Source organism: Phasianus colchicus, chromosome 9 (genome assembly GCF_987193195.1).
Source record: "Phasianus colchicus chromosome 9, bPhaCol1.hap1.1, whole genome shotgun sequence".
Taxonomy (NCBI): Eukaryota; Metazoa; Chordata; class Aves; order Galliformes; family Phasianidae; genus Phasianus; species Phasianus colchicus.
This window is the reverse complement of record NC_143444.1, coordinates 9,332,595-9,355,974: the sequence shown is the minus strand read 5'-3', so window position 1 is coordinate 9,355,974 and position 23,380 is coordinate 9,332,595. Positions and strand designations below refer to the sequence as shown.

The window sequence follows — 23,380 nt, the reverse complement described above, 5'->3', positions numbered from 1 at the left end:
GAAAAAAAAAATGCAAGGGACAAAAAAGAATAACTCTAGCTTTTATTGGAATAGACTAAAAACAAACCAAAGTCTTACAGGCTTTAGATATGCATTTAGAAAGTTACGTTTTGCATTGAAAAAATTTACATTTGTGACTGCTGTAGAGAAGGATTCAAACAAGCACATGAGTAAAAGTTACCGTGAGAGAGCCCCAAAGCAACACTGTTGGAAGAATTCCTAACACATCTGCTTAGCCCGAGCTTTTCCATACCTCTTTCTGAGGAAACAGAGTACAAAAAGTGGCACTGGTGCATTGATCCAAAGCTTTATTTACTGAAGCCATCGAAGATGTGGCTTGCCCTGCTCAGTTTTAAATGGGTGTTTTATGTGGATATCTGAAGATGCAAACATTTTAAGTGTTCAGTCTTTCTTGAACAGCTGGAAAATCTCTGAGTTGAGTTTGATCCATTGCTGTCTGTTATGTAGCACACCCATGAGGTTGAAGAGGAATTTCAGATTACTGCTGCAGCTGATTTCATTTAGCATAACAAAAACCTTCCATGGTTTGAGCCAAGTGTCTTTAATCTATGAAGCAAATAAACCCTCCAATAACAAGAACTTATTGAAAAGTTGATACTCTGGTCTCCTTTCTCTGTCAGTAAATGTGTGGCACGGAACATTAATTTTGGCTTCAGTCATAAGTGGCTGACTGCCACAGACACAACATTTTACAGCTGCCAGGGGTCTTGCTTTGAGCATGCTTTTTCTCTGCAAGTAGTCAGATGACCTTTAAATGAATGCAGGTGTCAGTCTTAGAACAAAAATTTTTATCATGTGAGCATATTTCTCAGTCAATAAGTGAGCTTTAATTACCTTTCTCATCTGTTTTCTTCATTTACCAGTGAACAGAATGATCTTGTACTTGTGTTGAACTGCAAATCTTTGGCTGAGTTTATTTGCATTTTAAAGTTTGTATTTAGTAGTACTTGAGGATAGTCTTAGATCACAAAAACTGCTCAGTAACCTTTTTATTTTTCTCCCTTTCCCCATTCCCCTCTCTGCCTTTACATATGCAAGCTTTTGGACTAGGGAAGCCTGACTAGAAAGGAAAGCTGGCTTCAGAGGCAGTATCTGACATAGGATTGTTGTTCTTAAAGTGGAAGAAGCAAAGTAGGAAGAAACTACTTGAGTGATGGCAGATTGGTGCTTGTGGAAGTGAAAGGAATGCAGCAGCAGAGAGTAGCTGAGACCAAAAAAAAACAGGCAATGCACAACTAAAAAGATTTTGGTAGCAATGAAGAAAATGCTAAGAACTGTAGGGGTGAGGAGCAATCAGGGTTGAGTATGAAATTCGGGCTTTTCCACCAGCTTTTCCTCTGTCAGCCTTTGATACTGGGAAGAATGCCAAGCGCTTAATTATGCAGAAGTACTCATACATATACTAATTTCCACATACACATTTGATTTGAGTGGATTACTTGCATGCTTAGAATTAATCACACAAGTTCTCCCATGCGTTGAGGAGTGTCTGGACATGTGCTGAGGAGTGTCTGTACAAAGAAAGGAGAAGAAAGGGTTACTGAGCTGTTTGTATTTTCTTATTGGTAGGCATTTGGCAAAAGAGCAGAGCTTGAACTTTAAAATGAGAGGCTTTGGGGCTGGTTTTGTTGTTTTTGGTTCAACAAATCCTGGGAGAGAAATCTGTATGCCCTGAAGTTTTGCCTCGATCCACACCTCCTTGTGAATTCATTATTGGCAAAACTTTGTGGTTGTCTTCCATAAGGTGTCTTAGAAAAACTTGTATTTACTCTCTGGGCAGTGTCATACATTTTTTTCTAAACGTGACTACCATAGGCCTGGGTTTTTACTGTTATCCATTTTAACCCTAAGTTAATGCTTCTGTCTTAGATCCCTGCCAAAATGGGGCTTCATGTGTGGATGGGATAAACTCTTTCTCATGCATCTGCCTACCTGGATTTCATGGAGATAAATGTCAAACAGATACCAATGAATGTCTGAGTGAACCATGCAGGAATGGAGGCACATGCACCCACTATGTCAACAGCTACACATGCAAGTGTCAGCCTGGATTTGAGGGAACCAACTGTGAGAACAACATCGATGAGTGCACCGAGAGGTGAGATAACTTCACAGTGCTGCTGCACTAGGAAGCCTGAGTTGAGTTTTAACTGCAAGTAACAGAAGCTAAAAAGCAATGAGGAGGCAACCAGGAGGAGAACTGAATCCATTAATTTTGTACTGGAAAAGTTTAATTTTTCAAGAGACCTTTTAATGCTCAAAAACTGGATGTGAGTTAGCAGTGCTGAGATTAAAAGCTGAGGTGATTTTAAGGAGGAGGTAGGGAACTGAGTTAGATTGCTCAGTAGCTCATCCTTATTGAGTTGGTTTGCTTGGTGATCTTTGAAAACTCTCTGAGGGTTAAATCTGTGTATCCATCTTCTTTCTGCGTGTTTATTTTAAGCTTCATTAGGATTCAGATAAGTAACTTTAGATTCTCAGATGGAAACAGTTTCTAGTACAGCTTGAAATAATTAAAATCTAGTCTAGTTACAATAAACAAATAAGGTGCCTAAATGTGAAGCTCTTGCTGTTCTCATGCATTTTGTGTACACGAAGAAAAGATCTTTCCTATCTTTTATAAAATTGAAATTGTGGGGGAGGAAGTAGTTTAACATCTTTTGCTTGAGAAGAGGATTGTGTCACTGATGAGGGTGTGTTTAATTTGCCCAACAGTTGTTTAATCAAGTATGTTGGGTGCTCTAGAGCAGAACGCCTGGTTCTTCCTTGAGATTCATCCTGGTTTTGTTTTCCTTATCAGTCAGGACAGAAACAAGTCTTGCAGGTATGAATGAGGGATGTAGCAATTTGACCTGGTCTGCCAAGCTAAACCAGTCACACCTTCTCAACCAAAATTTACTGAGCTGTACTTAAGAGCATGCTTATGGTTGGTTAATTTGAATTTGGTTCAAATGATTCTTCCTTGTCTTGTATGAGAAACCTCCTATGAGAAAGAGTGACGCTTTCTTTTGGAGATGGGTGCTTGATTTCAGTGCAGTGTGCCCAATGATTGACAGTTCCTCCAGCTTCTTTTTTTTGCCATGAACGTTAAAGGCAGTTTTTACTCCTTTTAAAGTGGGATTCGGTCCACAAGGCAGAAAGACAGCTCTGATCAGTAGGTTGATGTTGACAGCTCTAACTTAATGACAGTCAGAATTTAGGTACTTAAAACTTGCACTGAAAGTTCAAGGAGATGACTCAATCACTTCTTTCATGGAAAGTACCTTTCCACAGTGCTCAAGACAGATAATAAGCGGGAATGCATTTTGTGCTCTTTATCAAAATGATCATCTTGAATCTGATCTAGATTTATTTTCAGAGGAGCAGGAGTTTCCTGGCAGGCATTTCTTTAGAGAAAAAAAATTGTCAGGAGCTAATTTTGCATGAGGCTTCACTTCTGCTAATTTTCCCAGTAACTTCTCTGTAGGACATGTACTCTAGTAGAATTCCTTATGGTTGTGGGGGGGTAATTCCTTTGATCTGAATTCTGCCAGTGCATATGTGAGTAGCTTTACAAATCAAGGGCTGAAGGAAAGTTCTCGTGAGAAGAGGAAGGGGTTTAGCAGTACCAGTACTTTCACATTATTTCAATAAGGAGCATGCTCGTGTTTTGCATGTTACATGAAGCTTTCCTTGAGAAAACATACCTCTGATTCCTTTGAAGTAAAAAAAAATAATAAAGAAGAAAAGGCAAATTGTTCTGCTTCTCATAATTTGTAATACAATCAGAATTTGTAATACAATTTGCATGCAACCTGTCAGTTTGAGCAGACTACCTGGTACAGCACTGTTTGTGGTGATGTTGAAGCTGGGAAGATTTCTTTAAGTGAGAAATGAACTCCATTGCTAATGACTCACTGAAACTGTGGTTTGCTTTCTTTGCCCATCAAGGTAGAACACAATAAAATGGGACCCCACTGAATTACTTTATCTGGTTTATGCTTCTCTAGTGAAAGCTTACTGGAGCTCAGATGATTCTGTACTCTGGTTTTCTGTCTCTTTTCAGTTATGTTTTCGTGCCATCTCTGGCTTAGAGCTAATTGGATTTTGTCTCATTTTCCTTTTGCTCTCACTCTCTTGCAGCTCTTGTTTCAATGGAGGTACCTGCGTGGATGGGATCAATTCCTTTACCTGCCAGTGTCCTGTGGGCTTTACGGGGCCCTTCTGCCTCGTGGAAATTAATGAGTGTGATTCACATCCTTGCTTGAACAAAGGGTCTTGTGTGGACAGCCTAGGCACATACCGATGCATATGTCCTTTGGGTTACACGGGGAAGAACTGCCAGGTAGGTGGTGATTTCTTGTCTGTTCTGCACAGCCAACTGCTGTTTGAACTGAACAACAGCAGGAGTTACTGGTTAGATGTGAGGTACCAAACATGGCAAGTGTATTTCTCCTTCTATTTTGATAAGCCTGTTAGCCCAAGGAAAACTTAGTCCAGTCTCTCTCTGAAACAGAGCAGATGCCTCTGTTCAAAACTCTGGAGATCTGGAAGTGTCTGCTTGTAAGGAGAAAAATGCTTATTTCTGAGGATGGGTGTCAATGCAATTTTCTAGAAGAGTTTTCTTAAACGAGAAACAGCTGTTAGCTTTGAAAATGCTGCATTTCATCCAAACATAAAACTGTCCTGATTCAAGGCAAAACACTGTGTTTATATGGAGAGAAAAAAGCTACTACTTGAATGGAAGAATTTCAGTGTCATTAGCAGCACGTTAATTTCACTGCTCTCTTTTGTACAGAGGGGTGTAGTTCTTCCAGGTTGATTGTATATATATTTTCCTCCAACAAAAATAGCCAGAAAGTTTCAGAGCAGTAACTGAAGTGATCATCCTGTTCACAGCTTCCATAAGAAGCTCTGGTGTTACTTGCATACGTAGTTTCAAGTGATTTCGTTTTTCACAGTAAGCACAGAAGCCACAAACTCACACTGTAAATGACTGACTAGTACCTGTTAAGGACTCGTGTGAATTTGACTGCTTGCCAGATATACAAAGAAAAACTGCAAGAGATGAGTTACAGATTAAATGGGAAAATGGTATCTTGACAGCGTTCCAGTTTCTTTTTTAGAATTAATGCATCTCATTTCAGCCACGTTACTCACTTCTAAGTATAGAAATGCTTGGATCTAAGCTGCACCACTTGGCGTATCACAGTGGAAGCAGGGCTTATTTCATTCTTCATATTAGAACTATTTCTTTTCCTATGCTTATCAGAATAGCGAGTATTATTTGAGTCTGTGTCTTGCTTTGGAAGAGCCAACACTATGTTGGCTTTCTTTGCAAGAAGTCTGAGTGCTGCAACTTGAAAACAGAACAGCAGTGTGCATGAAATTACTGGAAAGCATGAGAAATCCGTGAGGATTTTGAAACTTTCTTTGGTGTTGATGTGTTTTTGTGACAAAGTAGCTGTTAGAGGAAGCATTTTAGTGGCAGTGGGGGAGGTGCTTTTCCAGAACTACAGTGCTAGACATTAAATTGTCAAGTCTGCTTCTAATGGAGGGAGTGAATGGAAAGTAATGAAGTGATATAAAAAAAGCAGCCCCTCTGCTGCCCTAATTATGCATTCTGGGCACACCACGTAAACCTCACTGGCAGCATTAGTATTGAGAGGGATCGTAAAGTACTGTGAAGTTCAGCAGTTCCTCTTCTGTTAGGTTTGCTTTGTTTTTACTTGAGGAAAGGATTAATGTTCCTGTCCCCAAATTAAATGTGGGTTCCCAGAAAGCCTGTTTGCTTTATGCTCAGAGAAGCCTGATCATCTCGTATTACTCATTTTGCACAAGAAATCTGAGCTTTCTAAACTTAAAACTGCTACTGAAAGCTGTGTTGGAGAGAGTTATAGATCACAGCCATGCTGTCGCTCTTATCTTAGTGGAAAATTGGCCTGACCTAATTAGCAAAGCTAAATACAGAGAACAAGTTATGGAATTTGCATGTAAAATAGTCAGCTACTCATTAGAAATACAGAAGCAAGAAGCTTGGTGTTTTTTCACACTGAAATGCATGTGGTAAAACTTAATTCCAAGTTTCTTTTTGGTTGCCTGTGAAAGCACAGATTTTTCTCCTTTATTTTTTGTGGGGAGGCGGTTTGCATCTGAAAAGCAGAACTTTCTGCAATTGAAATGGCATTTTGCAGCCAAAATTCAATACTACTCACTTTATAAACCTCATCCGTCCCCCAAGTTGGTTTGAAATCAATCAAATGGCTGTATTACTTTGAAGATTGAGTGCTCAGAAAGGAAATGATGGCTAGTGGCTGGTTTATATTAGGTCAGATGGTTATTTTGAGTCCTTTCCACTTCCATACGATGACTTACTAAAAATTTCAGTCTCTATTTGGATACTGTTTGTTTTTATTAAAGGAATCAAGAGAAATGGTATTTTTTTTGCCCTCTTGGCCCATTGTCAGTTTATAAAACAGTTCTGGGGTTTCAGATGAAGGTTTTCTTTATCTCAGAAGATGGAGAAATTTGGGGAGATTGTACTAAAGCAATTGAGATCAAAAGCAGGTATGTTATCTAATGACATAAAGGAAAAACAAAGATCAACGTGTGGAACATGTCTATTATTCTCAAAAAAACAGTGAAGATGGAGAGGGAGTTTGTGAAAAGAAAGATGTTACTGTTGATGGCTGAAAGCTTTCCTACTAATGTGGAGATGGAAGCCTACTTTGAGATAAAAAAACTGAGTTTTCTCAAACCCAGCCAGCCAGATAACCCTGCGTGGCAACTGCAAGGATCACCTCTGTGATGAAACGATGCTGCCATCTGGGGTTTGCTTCCCTGCACATCTACACCCTTCTGGGCATACAAGCTCTTGGGATTGTCAGTGAAGAAGCTAGATTAGACTTCACAAGTACTGTGCCTTTCTTTCCAATGCTCCTTGGAACCAGAGCCTTTTTTTCTTTGCCTCTTGAACTTATACTCTGGATCAGTGTTTCCTACTGATCTTGCCATATATCGTCTTTGGTTTTTTTTGTCCTCTCTAGACACCTATGGATCTGTGCAGTAAGTCTCCCTGCAAGAATAAAGGCACATGTTTCCAGAGTGGAGCCCAGACTCGATGTGACTGTCCTTCTGGCTGGACTGGCGCTTACTGCGACGTGCCCAATGTCTCCTGTCAAGTGGCAGCTTCACAAAGGGGTAAATAAGCATTCTTAGCATCCCCTCTGCTTCAGTTGAAAACATTTCCCATCATTAATCCATGCTTCCTTCCTCCATACACCTGTGGACACAACTAACATTGAAAATTCCAGAGAGCTTCATCTCTCAGAGGTGGATCACAGTCACTTCTGTGCTAGAAAATTCTGCAAGGTTGTGTTAAGATTCAAGGTTTTCTGGGTTCTTCCTGACATAAGAAGTTTCTGTCATAAATCTATTAGGAAAGAAGAATTGGGGGGAAAGAAAAAATGACAAGTCTGTTTCAGTAGTATGTGTCCTGCCTTTTTGGAAAATACATTGGCTGTTCATACTTTTTTCTGCCAAATATCAGGCAGGCCAGGTTTAAGACATGCTGTCCTTGTGCACAAAAGGCATCTTGCAATTTCTGATGCTTCCAAGTATTTTCTCAGCAAATACTGGCTATTAAGTACCCACGTTAGCTATAGCTAAGACCATACCCCCTGTTATGCCTCGGTGGTAATTTCATACTTCAGGTGCTTCATATGTAAAAGATTTGGTTTCTTAAGTGAATTTCTTCCTGGAAGGTGACTTCCTGGACATGTGACTCATGCACAGTGTCATGCAGCTTTCAGCTGAGGGAAATCCAAATGAGCAGATTTCATGTCAAAGGATGTCAAGCTGCAATGCTTTTTGCAGACATTCTAGGTACATCGAGCCTTTGTACCGTAACATTAACACTTCAGAGATGCTTATTTGCCTGCCAGTGGTAAAATAATGCAGCTGTGCAAATAATTTATGCCAGTGTTGATGCTGATGATTGATCCAAATGGGACAGAGCAGTGACTCCATTCAGAAGCCAGCTGTAGTTCTGATTCACTGTAATTTAAAGAGTCACTCTTCAGTTTTTCACTTTCACATTTTCAGCACACTGCTTCTAGATGTATTCATTCCTGGCTGATCTACCAATGGAAAATGTGTTTCACATGTTTGCTCACTTTATTTAACTTTGCTTCAGGAATCACAGTGGATCAGTTGTGCCAGCACTCTGGTCATTGCCTCAATGTGGGAAACACACACCGCTGTCAGTGCCGTGTGGGTTACACTGGCAGCTACTGTGAGGAGCAGCTGGATGAGTGTGACTCCAGCCCGTGCCAGAATGGTGCTACCTGCAGGGATCATCTGGGTGGATACCAGTGCGAGGTAATGCTCAGTGCTTTAGTAGGAAGTGGCCTAAATATGTAGGGCATTGTAATGCAAAGGCATCAAAAGAAGCCTGAAGTGTGCAAGTGGTAGAAGAGATTCACAGAGTGGATAAAAGCCACCTAACACCTTTAAATATATTTTTTAATTCAGCTGTGGCAGAGGCAGTGCTCCAGAAAGACTTTAAAATTGAAGTAGAAGTGCATTTGTAAGGAGGTGTGGTTGCTAAGAACTCCATCTCCAAGAAGCTCTAATCCTGCTTTTGCCTGACATGTGGTTTGTATTAAAATATATGTAGAATTCATTAAAGGAATGTTGTATTCTCCATACTGGGTGGGCAAAATATCCGTTGCCTTTCAGAGTGGGGGATGCCTTCCTCTGCCTTCTAACTCCTACAGCTGATATAGAGAGCAATGGAGACTATAATCTCACAGTCTATCAAACTTCTTGAGCTTTGGAGAATGGTAGAGCAAAACTTCCAGATCGGTCTCTGTGGTGAGAAGTTTGAGGATTTACTTGCCATATTTTACAGAAAGAGTCACTCAAATTCAGACATGCATTGTGCAGTTGAGAAGTATTGTGATGAAGTTGTGTGCTTGAGCTGTCTGTCTGTCTGTATAATCACTTGCAGTTGTATGGCAACAAAGGAAGTCATAATCTGTCCCTTTGAGGGTTTGCTTTGTCAGTCAGCCTTTCTCAGGTGCCTGCTAATGTAACTGTTACGAAAAGATTATTCATACTTCTTTTTATCCTGTAGTGTGTGCCTGGATACCAGGGTGTCAACTGTGAATATGAAGTGGATGAGTGCCAGTTTCAGCCCTGCCAGAATGGAGGAACGTGCATAGACCTTGTCAACCATTTCAAGTGCTCCTGTCCACCAGGCACTCGGGGTATGAAACTCAGCGATTAATGAATGTTACAAGAATAAATTTTCCTTTCTGACTTGTTTCCTAATCCAGAGTCTAAAGGGAATCCATTATTTTCTTTGAAGAATGTTCCCAAAGCGCACTGAATCCCTTGAGAACACATATTTTCCCTTTAAAAATAAATATGTAAATTTGTTAGGCTATGGGATCTCTGTCTTTCTGAGCCGTTTTTTGTTTGTTTTGTTTTTGTTTTTTTATTTCCTTTCTTTTAAAGGAATAGGTCATGACAGTGTTCTCTGGGAATAGATGACCCCTCTTTGGCAATGGGGATGGGCTAGATTGCTATTAAGATGTCTCCCAAGTTTATCTGTTTTGATCAAGAAAATCCAAGGTTTCTTCTTAGCTAAGAAACTATGAAGTATACAAAAAGCTTGCTTAGTTCTTGCATTGTTTCCAGTACCCTTGTTTAAATGTGCTCTATCTTGGAACCATTTGTGAAAAAGAAGTTCAATGCCTGTAGGTTAGTTTAAACTACTTCAGCAAGTTGGAACTCTTATAATAGCAGCTCCTAAAAATAAATGTTAAAAAAATCCAGCTACACAGTGGTGTTTTTAGCAAGTATGATTCCACAGCTTATTCATCATAATGTTTCCTGAAAGATCACCTTACATTTCCTAGTTATATGTGGCCTGATGGTCTTGCTTTCTGCCTTTGGAAATACTGCAGAGAGCACATCTTTACTCGCCAGCAAATGTTTTCTAACTTGATTGTTTTTCTTTAAACCTTGTTTCTGAAATCAGTTAAAAGATTTTATGTTCTTCTGAACTTTTTCTTTGCATTCATTGGGTTTAATGTGGCTGTCACATCCAACACATCTCCCCAGTCTGCGTAAATACTTACTTTATTCCAAGTCATCATGTTTGACAGTTCCTTGTGTTATTGATTTGGACCTCCATTTTAGAGGGAAAAAAAGAAAAACCAAAGTTTGTTGTTGCATCTCTACATCAAAGTACAAATTTATGTACTAATTCCTGTGTTGTCAGAATTTGTGATGTACAAAGGTACCCCTCACCTTTGAAAGATTCTTCATGGTTCAGAGTGGGCTTTTAATTCCTCAGTCTTTATTCATTGAGGTGAATTACTTTTTGCATGTGATTTATTTTTGTTTCCTAAATGAAAGGAATTAGAATTCACTGGTATCATTAATTAATGGTATCAAGATGTAGTTTTTCTCCCTAGTCTGGTTTGAAATAAATGCTTTACTGATACCTATATAAATATCTTCCTTGTGTAGGTGAATCACTGCACATGCTGAGGATGAATCAACAGTATTAACAGGCAGAACTCTTTGCTTAACTTATCATTTCTGTTCCCTTATATCCATTACACTGTGTGAGTAAGGCAGAACTAGCACCAGACCTTTTGACAGGGAACCCAACACAGAGAGGGAGAAGCTGGCATCCCTAGCAGCATTGGTAGCTTACTATAGGTCCTCAGAAGTCAAACTGCAGGAATGGCATACTGGCCAGGAGTCTCTGTTTTATCACAGTTGCTTTTCAGTTGGTTTGCTGTGGCTTATTCTAATGGTGTGGCTGAATTTCAGGGTTACAGCCAAGTTAAATGAATGGTTGGAAGCTTCCAGCCTTGCTAGAGACAGCACAGGACTCTCTATGTTCAGTTACAGGGCTAAATGGAGTGTTTCTTTCATTTTTGTTTTGATTTTATGTTTTTAATTATGTCCCTAAATTAAGTCAAGCATGAAAGCTGCTAAATACCAGTATGACATACCATTGAGAACAGACTGGATCTAAACCACATGCTTCTTAAGTCAGCTCTGAGGCTCACTGTCTGCAGCAGGCATGGGTTGCATTAAACTGGGATCTTTACCTGTTTATATCTAGGACTGTGTTTCATGTAGTCTCAAAACTTGAACGTCACAGGAAATGAGGCCTTGACACCCTATTCTCAGATTGCCACTTCTGCTGTTTTGACAGGTCGCCTGTGTGAGGAGAACGTGGATGACTGCGTTTCAGAGTCAGGAGGACCCCGCTGCTTTAATGGAGGACAGTGCATTGACCAGATTGGGGGCTACAGCTGTCTTTGCCTCCCAGGCTTTGCAGGCGAGCGGTGCGAGGGGGATATCAATGAATGCCTCTCTAATCCTTGTAACCCTCGTGGAAGTCTGGATTGCGTTCAGCTGATAAATGATTACACATGTGTCTGTCGTAGTGCTTTTACTGGTGAGTATTCATAAACGTGCTTCCAATTTCAGAGTGGTATCTTGAAAAATGCTGTTAGTCACTTCCCTCTACAATATCTGATTGTTCCTCCGTGCTGTCTCAGTTCTTAAAACACTTATTTTTTTCTTAGGGGAAAAAAAATCTAAGACGTTGGACTTCCAGAATTGTCTCAGACAAAACAATCTCCTGAGACTTCTGACTGCCAATTTTTTTTCCCAGATACTTTTCTCCCCTTCATATTTTACATTTCTGTTATTGAAATTGTAATTGTCTGTGTGTCAGCTTCACTTTTGCAAAGCAGCATATGAATTTTCTCTATAAATCAGTGTTATAGTATCCATAATTAGCTTTTGGCCTCCTTTTGTAACCCTCCCTCCCTTTCTTCCTTATGTTAGAGATGTGGTCTGGATGGGGATACTCTGTGCGTGGACAATCTGTACATTCCTAGCTTATTTATGTGATCCTTCTACAATCCAAATTTGAATCACAGCTTTGCAAAAAAAAAAAAATCACGCCACACAATCTTGTGTCTGGCTCTGTCTAGTCCTCTTCTTTGTCAGTATTACTGCTGTTCTGCTTTCTGCCTCCTGCTGGGCATAAGTTTAAGCTAATAGTCTCCAGATGTGTCTTAACTTTCAGCTTTCCAGACTGCGTGTCAGTTTAATTCTCATGAAAACTGCATACAGTTTTCTTCCATTAAAACCTTTCACTTTCCCTGCTTACCAATGACCCTCTCAGCATGCTTTACCAATAGTTTTTACTTTTTTTCTTCAAAGTTAAAGATTTTGAGATTTTTCCCCTAAAGAAACAACAAGAGAGTGTGCATTTAAAGAGCTCATGCGATAGTTTTTGGATGCTCTACCTAGACTGACAGAAGAAGTTCCTAAAAGGACACTGCTGCAGGACATTAGCTTAACAGACTTAAATACAAGCCCTTCTTTTTATAAATTGTGCCTCACATTGCTTCTGGCTCTCATGGAAGGGTTGTTGGAGCTCACAGCATGGGGAGTGCAGACCTGTACTTCCTTAGGGAGAAGAGGCAGAGCTGCTGTGTCTCAGACACAAAATCTGTCTGGAAATGTTAGGCACCGGGGGGGAGCATGTCTCTTCCTCTAGCTGTTTGTCTTCTGCACATTCCACGTTGACCCTTCTGCCTAGGAGGAGATGGAGGTGACTTTGCTGTGGTTTCTGACTAATAGGATGCCAGGTCTCTGTGGGCCATCCTGCCCTGTCTGTGAACAGTCAGTTTTGGCTGCACATGTGTGGAGACTTCTATTAATATTTTCCTGGGAGGTCTAAGTCATGTTCAGGTCATCCTTGTCTTTTCTCAGTGCTGGCGCCTGAGTTTTCCTCTGGATGCTGCTGTAAACTCCAGTCCATGCAGCCAGGGCCTCTCTGTCCAGCTGATGAGCATAGGGAGGCTCTGCTTGCTCACCCTGTTCACTGATACTGCATCTGGTCCTAAGGCGTAATTTTCTCCCAGCAAATCAGATGCAGTATGTAAGATGACCTAACATGTGTTCAGGATTCCTTGCTGTGGCCAATTTGGCACCTGTGTTACTTCCAGCAGTGATTCGTACCGAAGGCATTCTGTGCATTCGTTTGTCCTTGCAAGATGCTGGGAGTTGTTCACTCAGAGAATGATTTCCCTTTGGATTCATTAAGCATTTCCCTAAAAGTAAAGAGATCTCAGGGAATCCTCAACATCTGCAGCCTCTGTGCTTGGATGGTTTGAGGCTGACAGCAGCAAACTGTCTTTGCACTGTGTCCCGTGTTCTTAAGGAGGCAGACGAGATGGGCTAGCTCCAGATAACCCTTTGGATTTTGGGGGTTGTGCTTTCTCCAGCTGCTACTTACGGAGCATATGTTATCTGAAGAGATGTGCTTTACCTTTTCCAAGAGGAAAGCTTCGTTGGAGTCTTTGACTTGTTGGCTGTTAATGCATATTTTGCTTGGTGATGGTTTTATGACGTGCACACATGCATTTCTCTGATCGTTTCTCTGTGTGTGTCTACATCACAGGTCGTCACTGTGAGAGCGTCATAGATGTGTGTCCCAGGAAGCCCTGTCAGAATGGAGGTACCTGTGCTGTTGCCAGCAATATGCCAGATGGGTTCATCTGCCAGTGTCCTCCGGTAAGTGCTGTGTCCTGAAACAGAATCACCTGCCTCAACTGTGGAGTCCTATGGCTACAGTCACATGAGCTTCACTAGGCCAGTGTTCGTTGAAGTTGTTCTCCTTAGTACTAGAAATTGTGTCCTTGTACAGGCTGTACGTAGTCCTTCAGTTTATCTACTGGAATTCAAAGGTAACATAAGAAAATGACTGTTGAGAATGAGATTGCATGAGACACTGTGTCTCCACCCCTGAGAACACTGAAGAATAAGTATTGAGCCTGACCATTTTCCTATTTTTTTTCCCCTAGGGTTATTCTGGGGCAAAATGTGAGTTCAGCAGCCACAGTACTTGCGGGCAAGTGAAATGCAAGAAGGGTGAGCAGTGCATCCAGACATCATCTGGTCCACGATGCTACTGCCCAAGGCTGGCTGTGGGAGAGGAATGCCAGACCAACACAGGCTGTGCCAGTGCCCCCTGCCAGAATGGTGGAAGCTGCCACCCTCGTTCTCAGCCTCCTTATTATTATTGTCAGTGCCCTGATCACGCCCAAGGCAGCCAGTGTGAACAGCTCATACATCCCAGCCAAGAGCCTCTGGGATGTTTGGATTCCCAGTGTACGGAAAAAGCGAGAGATGGCTATTGTGATGAGGACTGTAACACCCACGCCTGCCAGTGGGACGGGGGTGACTGTTCCCTGACAATGGAGGATCCTTGGGCCAACTGCTCCTCTTCATTGCGCTGCTGGATGCTGTTCAATGGACAGTGTGATGAGTTCTGCAACACACCCGAGTGCTTGTTTGACAACTTTGAATGTCAGCAAAATGGCAGAATGTGCAAGTAAGGCTTGATCCTGAGGATGGTTTCTTTGTATTCTAATATATTTTCTGCTTGTGCTTTCAACAGCAGGTGCACTTCACACCTGCTGCCTCAGCCTCCTCCTGCTTGATGAATGTGTTGTGCTTTCTGTGGAAATGCAAATAGCAGATATTTCACCTTGTGCAGGATTTTAGTATTTTTGCCTCCTGTCCAGAACCCTGCTCATACCTGCAACATCTGTATTTTTGTCCTACTTGTCTGTTGCCTCTGAATGTGTTTTCCTGCTTGTTTATCATGCTGCTGCTTTTTCTTCTGTTAATTACAATAAATGCTACAGTAGGTGATATTCCCTTGGGGAAGCAGGAGCTGATGTAGCTTTTTTGTGATAAACAGAATAAGCTGTTTTCTTCCACTGGTATCAGAATAGAACCATCTCTTTCTGGGATGTTCTGTTTTATACTTCATCCTTGCCACTCATATGCTGGAGTTACATCTTTTCTCTGTATCCCGAGCACAACTGTTATTTTACCTCAACCACTGTTGACTACAGATAGATGTAAAGTGTAAGCTCTAGACTGTTGGTATATTATACAGAATGTGAATGCCCTGTCTGCTGCCTGTAACCCTCTTGCTGTTCTAGGTATGACAAGTACTGTGCTGATCACTACGCAGATGGCCGCTGTGACCAGGGCTGTAACAGTGAGGAGTGTGGCTGGGACGGTCTTGACTGTGCTGGTGACAAAGCTGAGAAGCTGGCAGAGGGAACCTTAATAATTGTGGTCTTGATGCGCCCTGATGAGCTGCTGCGTGACGTTCGCAGCTTCTTGCGTACTTTGGGAACTCTCCTTCACACCAATCTGAGAATTAAGCTGGACTCCCAGGGAAATCCCATGGTATTCCCATACTATGGAGAGAAATCGGCAGCACGGAGTCGGCGATCCGTTGTGGTTGTTCGCAAGCACAGAGAACTAGAGCAGGAGGTCATTGGGTGAGTGGAAGCTTTCGTGTTCTTTTGGCCTTGTTACGCTGGTAGCTCTTGTTTGTAGATGTCTTGGAGCATTCTAGACCATCTGGAGCTGTTGACCAACATAGAGTTGTTGCAACTGCCAAATTCAGTGCTTAAAGTGGAAAGGTTAACTTAAAAGACCACAGCTTAGTCCAGTGCTTCAACAAGAGTTTCTTCTGCTAACTCTGTGTTCTCTTACTCTGTTTCTGCAGCACAAGGGTGTTCCTAGAGATTGACAACCGTCAGTGTGCGGAGGATTCAGAGCAATGCTTTCACAACACAGAAGCTGCTGCAGCCCTCTTAGCTGCTCAGGCAATCAAGGGCATGTTGCCTTATCCTTTTGTGTCTGTCCAAAGTAAGTAATTGCAAGGGAATAATGGCTTGTGCAAGAAACTCGAGCTTGCAAAATGCACGCTCAAATTATTGATCATCATCATAACATATCTCACTGTTAAGGCCTCAGTTACAGAAGGCTGTGTGTGCAGTATGCTTATTCTCCTCTAAGGGAGGCATCTTCTCCTTAGTAAAGCAGAGCATGTAAAATTAAATTCGAGATTGTTGCCTCAACTTTTAAAATCTCACTGTGCTTCAATTGGAACTTTCAGGCGAACCCTTATTACCACCGAAGACCCAGTTGCTCTACCTACTTGCTGTAGCAGCTTTGATCATCCTCTTGATTCTTCTCTTGGGTGTGATGATGGCAAAGCGTAAGCGCAAACATGGTTCACTGTGGCTCCCAGAGGGCTTCATTCTGCGCAGGGATCCCAGTAATCATAAGCGCAGGGAGCCAGTTGGAGAAGATGCAGTTGGACTCAAGTAAGTTTGTATTTAGGCTACTGACCTACTGGTTTGAAGAACATGGTGTATAAACCTTTCGTCAAAGGCACTTAGCATAGGGAAAATGACTTTTAAGCTAAGACTTCTTAAGCTCTTTCTCTGAATTGAGTACATCTTTTTTGGACAGAAGAACTTTAAATAACTGTAATCTAATCTGGTTAAGTTTGGTTTTCTGATGCAGTGTAGTTTAGTAGTTAGGTATGGTAGTTACATTATTTCCTCCTGTATTAGGTGTTATGTTTTTAATTTGATAGGTGACAACTAACTTCTAACATATGTAGCTCAATTTATTAAATATATGACTCAGGAATAATGGAAAGTTTCAAAAGAAGAATCACGTTTATTAAGTTTTGACTTTCCATTGAGTTAACCAAGCTTACAGTTGTAAATGCATATCTCACTGTGTAGCTCACACAGTTCTGGGAGCAAGATTTATATTCAATCTGATTTATGCTCTCTGTGTGCTCTGGGAGGTCAGCACATGCAGCCAAGCCTGACTGTGTGACACTTGAGATTGTTTGCTAGTCATGGGAGTGTCAGGGCTCAGTCCTCCAATGTCATGGTTGATAATTTGCAGTTGGAAATTACAGAACCCCAATGCTGGATTTGTTTAGGTGAACACCTCTAATCCATATGGTGCCTGTTGTCATGCAGCAGCTGGTTGATGCTTGTTTCACCTGAGACTGTAGTTGTTCCATTCTAATTTTTTGGCCCTCCATTTGCAAGCTACCACATTTGCAACCATCCCATTTATTATCTCTCAGTCTAATATGGGTGGTAGTAGTAAGACCTGGCCAGCCCACAAAACGATGTATTCTTGTTTCTTAGAAATCTATCAGTCCAGATACCAGAGGGTAACATGGCAGATTCTGGACCAACTGAACACTGGGCAGGTGATGGTGGACCTCAGCCAAAGAGAGTAAAGGTAAGTTGTTCCAATACTTAAATGTTGCCTGCTTATCCCTCAGACCATTCTTGGCTAGTGAAGAAAACAGTTACAGTAATTTCCAGGTTAATTTAGGGGTTTGTAACATACAATCATGTCTGAGGGGCAAAACCTCAGGTGAACACAGCCACCACAGGTATGTAGAGAAACTAGGTAACTTCTATACCAGTGTCTCCTTGCTCAAGCCCTGCTGCACCAAAGGGAAGAGTGGGTTAATGGTAATGTAATGTCTTGCAGTTGAGACCCGATAACATAAGGTGGGACTGTGAAAGTTAGAAATACCAAGCTGATGTAAACAGACACATTTATTAACTTAAAAAGAAAATCATAGAACAGCTTGGGATGGAAGAAAACTGTAAGGATTGCCTGGTCCACCCCTCTGCCATCAGCAGACATTTTTCAGTAGATCAAGAGAACTTCAGACATTAACAGCTTGATAAGCACTTTAAAACAACTGCTTATTTCCTACTCTCAGACTGAGGACCAGGCCTTGCTCCCTGAAGCTGATGAGCAGATAGATCAGCGCCAGTGGACACAGCAGCACTTGGAAGCAGCAGATGTCTGTGGGAGCACATCACTAGCTCTTACACCACCTCAAGCAGATCAAGAAGTAGATGTTCTGGATGTCAATGTCAGAGGACCAGGTCAGTACTCTCAAGCATCTCAGGTGTTCTGCAAGTCAGCCATTAGCCCTCTCTTGTTTCCAGTGGCTGAGACTGCTAACGTGGGACATCAGTAGAACTTTTATGGTACTCGAGAAAAGCTCACATATGTTCCAGAAAAGAAAGCTGGGGAGGTTGGATTGTGATCTGCAGCATGTGGAATTTTGTGTGAACAGGAGAAAAAAGAGTTCATGTAAGCAGCAGTAGGAGCTAAATGAAGTTGTCTATGATCCCCTTTACAACAATGCTTGCCTAAAAGTTGTCAGAATGCTTGAATTTTGGAATGTGTAGTTCTGTTGGAAGCAACCCCCTACTTCTCTAGCTGGATGCAGGGACTTTTGCCAGACTTTGCTGAAGACGAACTTAGCAGGGTTTATACCTGAGCTGTTTCTTTTCTGGTGTGGATGCAAAGGTGGCCTTTTCCTGAATAAGATGACTTCTGGCAGAGCAGTGTGCCCTGATTAGCAGCGTGTGAGTAATCTGTGCTGGAAGAGAGCAGCAATGCAGCAAGCTTCATGATGAGTTCTTTTTAATTCATTGATTTATATCTTCAACTGCAGGGTTCAATGAGTTTGTTGATAGCATACCACAACTCCGAGCTTAGAAAGCAACTTCTCCTTAAAACTCCTGCATACGTGCACTCTTTTTCCCAGTCTCAGAAGTCTAGGTGCAATAAGAATGTTCAGCTGCTTCTTGTAATTGTGGCACTAAGCCTTGTAATCTGGTAAGGATTGGGTGGCTCATCTAGTAATCAATTCCTGTGCTTCTGGGGAGAGTTTACCAAGAATATTATCCTGATTAGAAGGAGCTGCATAGTTCTTGTTCATATTCTGAGAGTTTGTTCTCATAATCTTGCTACAGTTACTTTTTATTGGATTTTGTGGGAATGTTTTCATGCAATTTAACCCTTCTCTCATTCCCTTTCTATTGTCTTTTCTGCTCCTTGACCCATTAGCACTCATAAATGTAAAACACGGGGGAAAAAGAGATTCCTGTGTGAGGAGTGTGAGAACGTGAGCCATCTGTTTCTGCCAAATGTAGGCTTTTTTTTCCCTCATAAAGAAGCTTTTAGCTGTGTGGCTGAGATAAAAGCTTTCCAAGTGCAGGAGATAGTGTTGTTAAGTCTTGAAATTGCTTATTTTCACATCCACTCCAAGCTTTGTCCAGCAAAAGCAGTGGAATAATATGGCCTGTGAGTTGTTTTCCTGTCATTCATATGCTGTGGTACATGAAGCAAGCTGCTGTAAGCCATGCCCCTCTGCAGTACAAGATGCTGAGTTGTTTAGTATGGAAGAAATAGTTTAAAGAAGTGCTGGAGTAGTAAGGAGTGGTAGGATTCCTCAGCAAATGTGAACATTCATCTGCCCTGGCCTCCAGAAGCGGGCAATTCTGAGATGCAGCCACCTCTGTCTCGAGCAAAAGTTTCCCAAAGATTGGAGCTCCTGCTCTGGTAGTTCCTCACTAATGCCTCTGATCACAAAGGATGTTGAGTCTGACCAACTCGAATGCAGGTGTTTGGGCTGTAGCCATCTGAAGGTAGGTGAGCTGGATTGTGGCCACAGGTCCAGGTGCAGGTAATAAGAGCAGTAGAGAGGGAGAGGCGAGTCAAAATGCCTTGGTTCCCTGTCTCTTGGTTCCCAGGTCTCTTGAGGGTGGGGGATCTGAGAGGTCCCATCTCCAACAGACTTTACCAGTGGGTTCTATACATCCCAGCTTTCAGTGTATTGTTTTAGTACAGTCCTGCGTATCTGGTGAAATTCTGTGCTTCACCATCTCTCTAAGTTTTAGGTTTATTCAGTCTGTCTTCTTGAAAGGTAGCAAACCAGATGATTTTTTTCTTTTTTTGTTTCAGTAAAATACTGCTTTCACCTTTGTTTCTTCATGCTGTTCTTTCTGTGTCCCCCAGAGTGGTAGCACGTTCTTTTCAGTGGAGTTATTGTCAGTGTGTAACTGGGGTAATGCAATTATTGGCATAACTAGTACCACCATCTATAATTAAAACCGATTAACAGTTCCTGTTATATGGTCCTCTTTTTCAGTAGCTAAAACTTCAGTGGTTCAGACTGGAATTTTCCATGCTGTGTGTCTGCCTCCAGCTGGATCCTTTTGAATTCTTTTCCGACTATTTCACAGAACAGGCTTGAAGGAGAAAAAAAGACATTGTGACCATGGCCTTTTCTTAATACACCAACAAGTACTTAATTGTGACAATTGAATTGGATATGCTTTTTGCTAGCCTCATAAAACTACCCGTGTGTGGCCAATTTACCAAGCCTTGAAAAGAGCTTCATGTACCTGAGAGACTCTTTGGAGAGTGGCAGGTTTTTTTTGTTTGTTTGTTTGTTTTTGAAGGATTTAGTGCACTTTGTAGCTCTGTCCCCATACAGATGCTAAGTGTGATCCATCCAGGACAAACGAGTGATTGCATGAGACCTTTCCTGCAAGTGATTTTGTTAGGGCTGTGGTGCTAGAGAAAAGGAAGGCTCCTTTCTGTGCTTCATCCCTCTGCTCTTTGTATCAGGGCAGTAGAAAAACCACATCCTGACCTGCATACTGAGAAGTATTCATGTGGGACGAGGAAGCAGAGCCAGCAGTGGGAGGGAGGGAAGAGCACAAAGAGAGGTATAGCCTTGGGCAGCGAGCAAGAGGGGCTGCAGACACAAATGGGTCTTGGATCTGAACCCAGACCTGTATATCAGTGCTCCTCTGCCTTCCAACAAGCCCTGAGAAAAGAGTTTTTTGAAAGGATGTCTGTGCTCTGACTGTCAGCCGCTAGGAGGAGCGAATGTTCTGCTGCTCAGCCTGGCTCAGGGAGGTGGATCCAAGGGCTGCAGCCATGATCTCTGTGGATGGTTGATAAAGGTCCTGGCTGTAGGAGTACAGATTGCTAGATTTTTATGAAAGTTTTGGAACTGCCCTAAAATAAAGTTAGGAAAGCCTGGCGATCAGAAGTTGGAAGGTGGGGCATTAATGCTCTCTAAACTACTTACATTTGGTGATCATCTACCTATTTATCTGCACAGAATTCTAACTGTATGATCACGCTGTATTGCTTTCTGCAGGGTTCACACAACCATTTAGCAAAGGCAGTACACTGTAAATTGAGAGCTGTGTAAATTGAAAGTTGTCTGTGTGGTCCAAAATGTCCCCTGGTCATACATGGGATAAATCAGGCAGTTCTTTATAGGGCAGCCTGGTCTGGTGGTTGGTGACACTGAACATAGCAGTGGGGTTGAAACTAGATGATCATTGTGGTCCTTTTCAATCCAGGCCATTCTATGATTGCCATGGATTTGCAAGCACAGTGTTCCATCCTGCTGCCACCTCAGTCCCTTTTACTTTCTAGGTGCCCAGGATGTATGTGTGGCAAGGCAATGAAATCCTTAAGAAAATGTTAGTATTTTTTCTTGGAATCTTTAGGCTTTTTTACTGCGTATGCTGTAAATTACAGGGTGCTCAGGAACAGAAGCACTTGACCCTTTTTAGGTTACTGTCAAGTAGTAACACGATCACATCTCTTCCATTGCAGATGGATGTACTCCACTTATGTTAGCATCTCTGCGTGTGGGCGGTTCTGATATCAGTGAGGATGATGAAGATGGAGAAGATTCCTCAGCGAACATAATAACAGATTTGATCTATCAAGGTGCCAACCTGCAGGCCCAAACAGACCGCACTGGGGAGATGGCCCTGCACTTAGCTGCCCGTTATTCGAGGGCAGATGCTGCAAAACGTTTGCTGGATGCTGGTGCAGATGCCAATGCACGGGACAACATGGGACGGACCCCTCTGCATGCAGCTGTAGCTGCTGATGCTCAGGGAGTCTTTCAGGTACAGCAATTAAGGAACCCTTTTACAGCAGCTGCTCACTGTAATCTATGAGCCCTTCTCTTGGGTTTCTTCTGAGTCCTTAGATTTGCTGTGTAGCGTTACTGAAAAAAAATAACCTGTCGTCTTCTGTTGTCCAGATCTTGATCCGTAACAGAGTGACAGACTTGGATGCTCGCATGAATGATGGAACAACCCCATTAATCCTGGCTGCACGGCTGGCTGTGGAAGGAATGGTGGCAGAGCTCATTAATTGCCAAGCAGATGTGAATGCTGTAGATGACCATGGTAATGTGGACATGTTCTGGGCTACAAACATTTGTCATGGTGCAAGCTGGGAGGTGTGGGCTTCTGATCTCCCAGAACTGGGAATGCTCAAGTTCTGTAGCTGAATGGGACACCAGGCACTCCTGTGGACATCCTGCCAGCAGTAATAGACTGCAGGCTGCTGGGAAGTGCCTTGGTTAAACAGTTCTGGAAGAGAAGCAGGAGAAATGTAGGGTTGAATATGCTGGGATTTTCTGTAATACAGACATGGTTCTCTGGACAGGTTATTGAAAAATTAAAAGCAAACCAAAGTGCTGAAAGTCCCATCGCATTTTGGTGATGCAGGAAAATGTCACAACATCAGGATTTCCAAAGTGTAAACAGGGTATGTTCACATATGTGAACTGTACTGCTTAATGTACTCTGTCCATGTTGGGTTTTTAAACAGTAGTTAATTGATTTGTGTCTGAATCTGTTGGGTTTCTCTGCAGGTAAATCTGCTCTTCACTGGGCTGCTGCTGTCAACAATGTAGAAGCAACACTAGTGCTACTGAAAAATGGAGCCAACAGAGACATGCAGGATAACAAGGTATAGTTTGGGTGTGCTTAGCATGGCTATTCTTCCAAACTCAAAGCATCTTGTTGCTGTTGGAAGTAAACTAAACTCAGATTTTCTAACCTGGTGCTTAGTGCAGGTCTTCCAAAACCAGTCTGTGACTCTAATTCTCCTCAAAAACTGAATGTCCTGCAGAACTTTTGGTTTGGGAGAGCAGTTCTCTTTCTCGTTTGGCTGTGTTCTGGGATCGGTGCTATTCTGCTGTCATTGCAGAAAAGGAATGCAGTACAGAATTAGTGTGTGAGAACACCAAAGTGGAATGCTGCTGGTGTAAAGCAGCTAGGTTCTGGTTAGCTGAGAATCAGATCTGGTGGCACATCCCATCACGTTATCGGAGACCACAGTGCAGGGAGGACGTAGTGCAGAAACTCTGCTGTGTGAGAATCAGTCCATGCTCTGCAGGCCTCCGGTAACTTTACTGCTGTTAGTATTTGCTGCATCTTAATCCTTGACTTCTTCCTCTGTAAGGATTCTGTTTTGTATATGTTGGTCAGTGGATTTTAGGGCTACTGTCAAGCTCCAGTTCTTTACTGGACAGTTCTGGGCCTTTGTACTTTTTCTTTATGGGGATCAATGGAAGAAATGCACCAGATGCTTTTACAGCTCCTTGAAAGACTCATGGCAGAACAGTGCTTTTCCTAATAAGATGATTTTGGTGTGCATTTATCCCTTCCTGATGGCTTAACCCAGGGTGGGTTGTTTTTGGAGGCAGTTAATGAGACAGTACATTAGAGCATGCTTCCTGTTTTTGCCACACCCATAGGAGAGCACTGGGTATAAGTTGGTCCCCCTCATGATA

General features: G+C 42.1%; 1 protein-coding gene across 1 annotated transcript in view; it reads left to right on the top strand.

Moving 5' to 3' along the window:
• The window catches only part of NOTCH2 (notch receptor 2), a 79,900-nt gene that overhangs the window by 52,922 nt on the left and 3,598 nt on the right, over window positions 1-23,380 (top strand). Inside the window, exons 17-32 of the mRNA XM_031595726.2 lie at window positions 1,891-2,119; window positions 4,144-4,345; window positions 7,047-7,200; window positions 8,195-8,379; window positions 9,137-9,269; window positions 11,240-11,485; window positions 13,508-13,620; window positions 13,911-14,440; window positions 15,060-15,407; window positions 15,638-15,780; window positions 16,031-16,241; window positions 17,091-17,187; window positions 17,684-17,852; window positions 21,400-21,701; window positions 21,839-21,986; window positions 22,457-22,554. Coding sequence (XP_031451586.2) covers window positions 1,891-2,119; window positions 4,144-4,345; window positions 7,047-7,200; window positions 8,195-8,379; window positions 9,137-9,269; window positions 11,240-11,485; window positions 13,508-13,620; window positions 13,911-14,440; window positions 15,060-15,407; window positions 15,638-15,780; window positions 16,031-16,241; window positions 17,091-17,187; window positions 17,684-17,852; window positions 21,400-21,701; window positions 21,839-21,986; window positions 22,457-22,554 — 3,308 coding nt within the window. The remainder of the gene's footprint in view (window positions 1-1,890; window positions 2,120-4,143; window positions 4,346-7,046; window positions 7,201-8,194; window positions 8,380-9,136; window positions 9,270-11,239; window positions 11,486-13,507; window positions 13,621-13,910; window positions 14,441-15,059; window positions 15,408-15,637; window positions 15,781-16,030; window positions 16,242-17,090; window positions 17,188-17,683; window positions 17,853-21,399; window positions 21,702-21,838; window positions 21,987-22,456; window positions 22,555-23,380) is intronic.